We start from the raw sequence: 7,465 nt of genomic DNA, 5'->3' as shown, positions 1-7,465 counted from the left end.
TGTTGCACCATATATAATGAACTATTGCAACAAAACATCTCAAATAATTGCAGCACACAAGCAAACCACTTGACACCTGTATCTGCCCTTAACAACAACGTCGAGTCCTCCTGGCTGGATGGCTGCAACAGGAATGTCGAGCTCCTCGAACAGAGCCCAACATAATGTCCATCTACAGTCCTATCCCCTTTCCAAAACCCCGTCGAATGGTTTTAGGGGTTGTTTAGATAGGGCTAAATTTTTTAGCCCTATGCCACATTGGATGTTTGGAAACTAATTTGAAGTATTAAACGTAGACTAATGAAAAAACTAATTTTATAAATAAGTGGTAATCCGCGAGACGAATTTTTTAAACCTAATTAATCCATAATTAGAGCATATTTAATGTAGCATCACATAAGCTAATCATTGATTAATTAGGCTCAATAGATTCGTCTTACGAATTAGTCCAAGATTATGGATGAGTTTTATTAATAGTCTACGTTTACTATTTATAATATACGTTTACTATTTATAATAAACGTCCAAATATTCGATGGAATAAGGGTGAACCTAAACGTTTGGAGGTCTCCAGAGTGAACCTCCGACGTTTTTCACCGGTATCTTTTCGATAGCAATAGTTATAATAGCTAAATTTTAAATTTTGAGTATTTTTTGGGTTCTTTTTTCATCGTTTATTTTTCAGTCATAACTTTTTGAGCACCAGAAAGACTTATATAAAATTTTTATTAAAAATTACTTTTTATTTACAAATTTACCATTTGATTTTTCTTAATAAGCGAAACGATCACTCCCTTCGTGTCGATCAGTATTAAATTGGATAAAATCCAACAAGATTAAATAGAACTATTTTTAGTATAAAGAAACTTTGGATGAGGCAGCGAGAAAGAAAAAAGAAGCGTGCAAGGCGCATCAGTACGGGGAGAGAAATGGATCCAACGCAACACTGCACCGAACGAAGTTGACTTTGCATTGGTCCGCGGAGACATCTTCTGTCCTGCTCTCAAGTTATCAACTAGATTTTGAAATTGTACTCATAAACTACCAATTTTTCATTTTTTACTTTGTCCCAAAATAATCTAATTTTTTACTTTTTACCTATAATCTTTGAGTCTCGTCTTATTCAAATTATTTTACGATTGATGTTTTTGTTTTTATTAGATGATAAATCATAAATAGTACGTGTAACTAATTTTTTTCTTATTTCTAAAAGTTTTTAAATAAGACGGATGGTCAAACACTGGCAAAAAACCAAAGAATTGATTTTTTTTAACAGAGGGAGTAGTTCGAACTGAGCTTCGAAGAAACATTGACATAGGTTCATTTCCACCCCATAAAAGCAGACAAAAAACACAAACATTGCTATTACCACCTATATTTGAAATTTTGAATAATCAAATTTCATGAAATTTCAAATGGCATAGAGAGGAGGGGCTTTGGTTCTGGCTCCGCCCCTGCGATGCCTGCACGCTGGAGTCTTGAGACAGAACAATTAAGAGGCTGGGTGTGGGCGACGACGACCATTTGGTCCACGCCAAAAGGCGCACGTCACCGACGCCGGCGACCGTTATTCCCGTTACTGACACAGTGACACTGACAGTTACAGCTAACGTAGACGTGGCTTGTTTGGTCTGCAGAAATTAGACGCCGCGTAGAGGAGGCCATGGGCACTAGAGGCCCCTCCGGCCGCCGTTGCCGGGGCCCCAGTTGCGGCCGGCACGGTGCACGCCGAGGTGGAACCTCAGCATGGCCGCGAGGAACGCGCCGGCCTGGTCGGGCGCGAGGATGCCGACGACGTCCCGCACAGTGCGCTCGCGGAGCGCGTCCGCCGCGGCGAGCTGCACGCGGAGCGAGCGGCCGACCGCGGCGACGGCCTCGTCGACCTCGCCGTACCGCGGGTGCTGCCTGCGCAGCGCCGCCAGCACGCGGGGCCCCGCCAGCGACTCCTGCACGGCCGCGACCTCCCGGTCCACCTCCCGCTCGGCCTCCTCCGTGGCGCCGCGCAGGTTCTCCAGCGCGCGGCGCTGCTGGTGGGAGTAGTGCGGGTGCGAGCCCAGGCCGCCGTCGGCGAAGCGGAACACCAGCGCGGGCTTCCACCCCCAGGCCCAGAGGAAGGTGCGCTCGAGCGGGTTGAGCCAGCGCGGGTCGAGCGCCGCCACCACGTCGCGGTCGGCGAGGCGGGCCTTGTGCTCGTAGTAGTCCCCCACGTGCCCCAACGCGGCGTCCACGAGCGGCGCCAGCACGTCCCGCCGCCGCGCCGGGAGCGCGCCCGTCAGGTCCGCGATGATCCGCTCCTCGCGCCCCACCCATGCCTCGTAGAACGCCACCATCTCATGCCCACCCGCGCCGCGCTCCATCGCCGTCCCTGCGGAATGGCTGCTGCGCCGGCATCCGGCCTGCCGTGCATAAATCGGGCGAAGTTTCTTGGCCTGGAAGGGATGGACGACGCACGCGGACGCGGTGTTTACTTAGCCGCGGAGGCAATCTCTCGCCCGCCCGCCCGCGCGCGCGGGCGGCCGGGGAGACGAGAGGGGAGAAGAAGGAGCGAGCAGAGGTTGCCGACCGTGACTGCGGGGCAGCACAGCTAGCTGCAGTTGGTTGGGTGGTGGTCGGCGGGGGAGATAGATGGGTTCATGGGATGGGAGGAGAGTTGAGCGGCCGCACGGCAGTGACGCCGGCACAGGGGCGGTTCTCCGCGTGGGTTGTGGTGTTGCGTCGCGACGAGCGGCGGACACGCAACGGCGCCGCTGGTTGCGTTGCTTGGCATGTTGCCCGTGGCACGGAGACCGGGAGGTGGCGAGGCGGGAGTTGGCTTCCCCGAGCTGCGACAGGTAGCTTGGTCCTGGCACGTGCCGGATTAGTGGGTGGCCTCCTGTTCCGGTTCAGGTAACCTTCCGCGCGGCGTCGTCGTTGGTCTTTGCATCAAATTTGGGCTTCTCTTCTGTACTGCCTCTCCATTCCGTAATAATTTTATTTTTTATTTCTATATTTGTTAGACCATTTATTTTATTTAAAAAATTTATATAAATTTTATTTAAAATTAGTCATGCTAAAGTATTATTTATGCTTCACTAATAATAAAAATATTAATCGTAAAAGTTTTAAATAAGACAAAAAATCAAAACGTTGTAACTAAAAAATAAAAAATAAAATTAGTATGGATTGGATGGAGTTAGTATTTATTTGCATGCGTAAGCACGCATCGGAGCATTCAGGCTGAGTTTTTTTTTCATTACTGTATTCTTTCTATATTTTCTTAAAGTATGCTTCCGAAGCTACTGAACTACGTATGGAGTCATAAAATTATATCGAACTTTACCATCCCATCTTCTCATCTTTGCATAGGAGTTTTCTAATTTTATAGTATCTAATTTCACTGCTTATATGATTAAATAACTTTTAAATAATCAAATTATTTTTATCTTTTATCAACTAAAATAGCACATATCAATATAGCAATACATTTAGGTACAAGAATAATTCCAAACACATTAAATTAAATATTTTGAAGTAAATTTTGGTGCATTTGAGTATGGGTGAGGTTAAGCATTGTACCAAAATTTTAAATTATGCGAGGATTAAATCGGTGGTATTATAAGAACATTTATATTGTAACAAGGTATGGTGTGGTCTCATCTTACTGATTCGGAGATTCCCTACCACGTCAACATTGGTTGTGACTCCGCCAAACCATTCTTCCCTTGACAAGGGTATGTGTGAAGTCGTTCGATTGCCAAAGAGTAATAGGTCGTGCCCTTACACAAACTATCTGAATTAGTTCATATACACTCATGGTTCATCCGAATTAGTGTAATATACAAGACATCAAAAAATAATGTAAAAAAAATCTGCCAGCATGACAAAACAAGGAGCAAAACCACCAAAACCACCATGAGGGGGCAATCTAAACGGTATTAGATAGATTAGAGGTTAAATACCTGATTTGTTAGGTGAGGGAGTTAAGTGATCATGTGGTAAAATATTGAAGGGTTATGTAGACTTATTCTAACTTTTTAATGTTGCATCTCTGTGCAATATTTTATCAAGTAAGTTAACTATGTGAGCAAGTAGTAAAATGATTATCTAAAGGGGAAAATTCGAATGCCCAATTTGTGTCACTATGTTACGAGTAAAAAAGTAAGTGTTTGTGTGAATTTTTTTTCTGGTGAAACCCCTTTCATGCATGTTGTTAAGAAAAATCTCATCCCATATATGTCCGAGATATCCATCTTTGGTATCTCTATGAGCTTTTGTTTTATCTAGCCATTCTTTCAAGTGTTGTTCTCTAACTATGCAGAAGAAGTCTATTATGTGCTTTGGTATGAAAGGAATATGAGTTTTGTGCATCTTAATATTTGATATAAATGTAGGAGTATATCGTACGCTTAATAAACATGGAAATCCCTTCCAGGCAAAAGGCAAGATGGGCTTTTCCACATTACTAAATAGAAAATTCGACGTTAATTAACATAACCGGCATGTGGAGAACAAATATAGAAATTCAGGAGCATATATGATATCATGATATGGTCGGCCAAAATTTCCTAGACCAAGAAGCGAATCAGTTGAAATATCAATGGTACACATAAAAAATTCTCTCAATACATTGGAGGTGCTGAGTGACTGAATCCAAACCACGGTAAATCCCAGCAATTTGAATTCCTAATGTCATGCAACTAAAAATAATTACAGCATACTTCTATTTCACGCTTAACGTTTAAGGGAGCCTATACGTAAGGGGGGAAATCGTTCGTATCTCAGCGAATGTTAGATTTTTCTAAACTATATTTCTACATTGACTCCCTTCTTTTAATTTGTTTTTATTAAAATATCAGATATTTTTAATTGTATTTCTACTTGGACGAGTTTTTTTTTCTTTGTGACTAATGTCGGTATTTATAGTCCGTGTGAGCGAATTAATATGGTGGCTTTTTCCCATTACTTTTCTAATGTAATAAATCTAATGTAATAAATAGGTTAATTGTTCATCTTTTTTATTATCGTAGGTTTTGTTTGAATTGTTTGTTACATACAACTGAATAAGAAGAAGAAAAGGTAAGTGTTGTTCATCTAAACCCTTGATGAAATTACGATACACACACAAAAAATGGTGTATCTTAAAAGAGACCTTGATTATGATCCCTGCCACCTGCCAAATGTTGAGTTAACACCCCATGAATTAAAATTTGATAAACTGATTCATGCCACGTACAACGAATATGAGTTAGTTCTGTGTAAAGCAAAGTACGAATTCGATGTTGATAAACGTCATCAATCAGGGGACTACGATTGGACGAAACGGAAAGAGATTCTTGCTAAAGTGAAATTAAAACTTGGACAAAACCATTTTCCAAAGAAATAAGGGGTTTCCAATGTACTTTTATGCTGCCTCCACGACTTATCAGATAGCTATCCTTTTCCATTCTTTGCTTGTGGTTTCTAATACTGGTGTTTGAGGGAATAAAATGTGGGGATAACCGCATCATTAATTTATGGAAAAAGGAATCGACATATTGCTTAGATTCACTCAAATAATATATATGCTATAAGGACAAACTGTAGAAGTATTTTATGGTCCGTGCCTCGTTAAGTAGTCGCTAGACTTGAATGGTTACAAGAAAATACTATAGTTTTAGTAAATTAAAAAGAGAATCCAAGAAATACAAGCACCCAATTACAAAACGTGTCATCGACAACTGTGACTCCGATGACATGGAATCTTACAAGCGACTTTGCCCTAAAAATATCATTGCCATTAGGTTTTTAGTTGCATATATAGCCTCCATTAAATGTTACGAAAAAACATTTTTATCCCTCTGAACTGCATAGAGGAGACCCTAGATTTGGCCTCTTCTGTCATTGCCACTCGAGACCATCGTTGGAAACCATTAAGCCACTCATCTAGCCATTGATTTAGGTCTGTAAATTTATTATTACAGATGATGCTTGAGGGCATTTTTTATCAGGCTAATGGGCGGAACTAGCGGAAACCCAATGGTGATGATATTTCTCTGACAAAAGTCATGTATATGATAACATTATATGAACTTGTATTCGTCAATAACATTTCTTGGAAATGGCTCCTCGTCAATAATATTTCTTGTGTTTTCTCTAAATTAAATTGTACTCTCTCATTCCATATTATAAGACATTTTAGTGTCACCTACATTCACATGGATACTAATGAATTTGGACACACATATATATAATATATACATTGTCCATGAATAAATCTAGGCAAGTCCATAAAATATGGCACCTCAACACTGCACTAAGAAATAGTACTAAATTATAATTAAAAACAGAGATTCCTATAGTCATTGAGAAATTAAGAACCATATATGTTCTAGGGTAAATTTTAGTACCTAAGTAATGTGTGCCAAGGTATTTCAAAAAAGAATAACGCTAAGGCCATATACCATTAATAATCATTAATGATGTACATCACGGTATCCCTTCAAGAACGTTAAAATGTGTATACCTAGTACCTTCTGGAGTTAATTCCTTATGTGTCCATGATTTTTTCCTCCAATCCTTTGTATGCCCTAAATTTATCGGTATGCTCAATATGCATGTGAGTTTTCATTTTGATCCTCTTTGTACTCATTTCATACGCTGAGCGTTAGTTGACCATTAGATTAAAATGATGATACTGCCCCGGTCTCACCACTATGTGCAACCTACTTTAAAAATAAAATGTAAAAAATACTTTTATAATAAAATCAAGTGTCACTAAAATGTTTGATTCCAAATTTGAAAGAAAAGAGAGCCATTTTTTGAAAAATGATTAAATCCGTACATGGTCTTTTCCCTGAGAATTTGATACCAAGATTATATCTATTTGGGTGATATCCAAAAGTGACCAAATTTGGTTTAATTCATTTAAAAAATTTTAAATTGGTTCCGCCAAATTTAAGGAATCCCCTTTGTGTTTTCATAAATGAATCTATTATCCATGTTGAGAGAATCATGTTCATTTAGATAAAAAGATAATAGTCAGCTAATTGTCAGCTCGTATTGTGGGTCGAAATAAAAACTTAGGGACATATAGAGGACAAGGAAAAATTTTGGGTATAGAAAGGATAAGGGAAAACTCATATGCATAAAGGAATTTTCTCTTCCTTTTCATAGACCGTAAAAAAATTATATGATAACAAATCAAGATGAGTTTCGTAGGAAGCTCTAAAACCGATATTTAATTGGGTCAAATGGAGTACAAGAGCAACCATACATTGAGAAAAATGAGGATGGATTTTTATTACTTGGTTGGATATACACTTCTTTCTTTTCTTATATATCATCTAAATAGTTATAAAAAAATTAAAAATATATATAAGATGAATTAATATAAGATATATCATTTCCTAAACATGTAAGTTCAAACCCTATTGCTACAAGTTGTAAAAAAAATATTAAAGTTAAACTAGTGTGCACAATTTTAAAGTTAAATTTGATAAATTTGTTA

General features: G+C 39.6%; 1 protein-coding gene across 1 annotated transcript; it reads right to left on the bottom strand.

The window, feature by feature from the left end:
• Positions 1-1,378: 1,378 nt before the first annotated feature.
• On the bottom strand, positions 1,379-2,357 carry LOC121053330 (protein DOG1-like 4). The gene has a single exon (XM_040520232.1). It carries the CDS (start codon positions 2,355-2,357, stop codon positions 1,671-1,673), a length of 687 nt encoding a protein of 228 aa, XP_040376166.1. The 3' UTR covers positions 1,379-1,670.
• Positions 2,358-7,465: the final 5,108 nt, after the last annotated feature.

This window comes from Oryza brachyantha, chromosome 1 (genome assembly GCF_000231095.2).
Source record: "Oryza brachyantha chromosome 1, ObraRS2, whole genome shotgun sequence".
NCBI classification, from domain to species: Eukaryota; Viridiplantae; Streptophyta; class Magnoliopsida; order Poales; family Poaceae; genus Oryza; species Oryza brachyantha.
The sequence above is the reverse complement of the archived record's forward strand: the minus strand, read 5'-3'. Positions and strand labels throughout refer to the sequence as shown.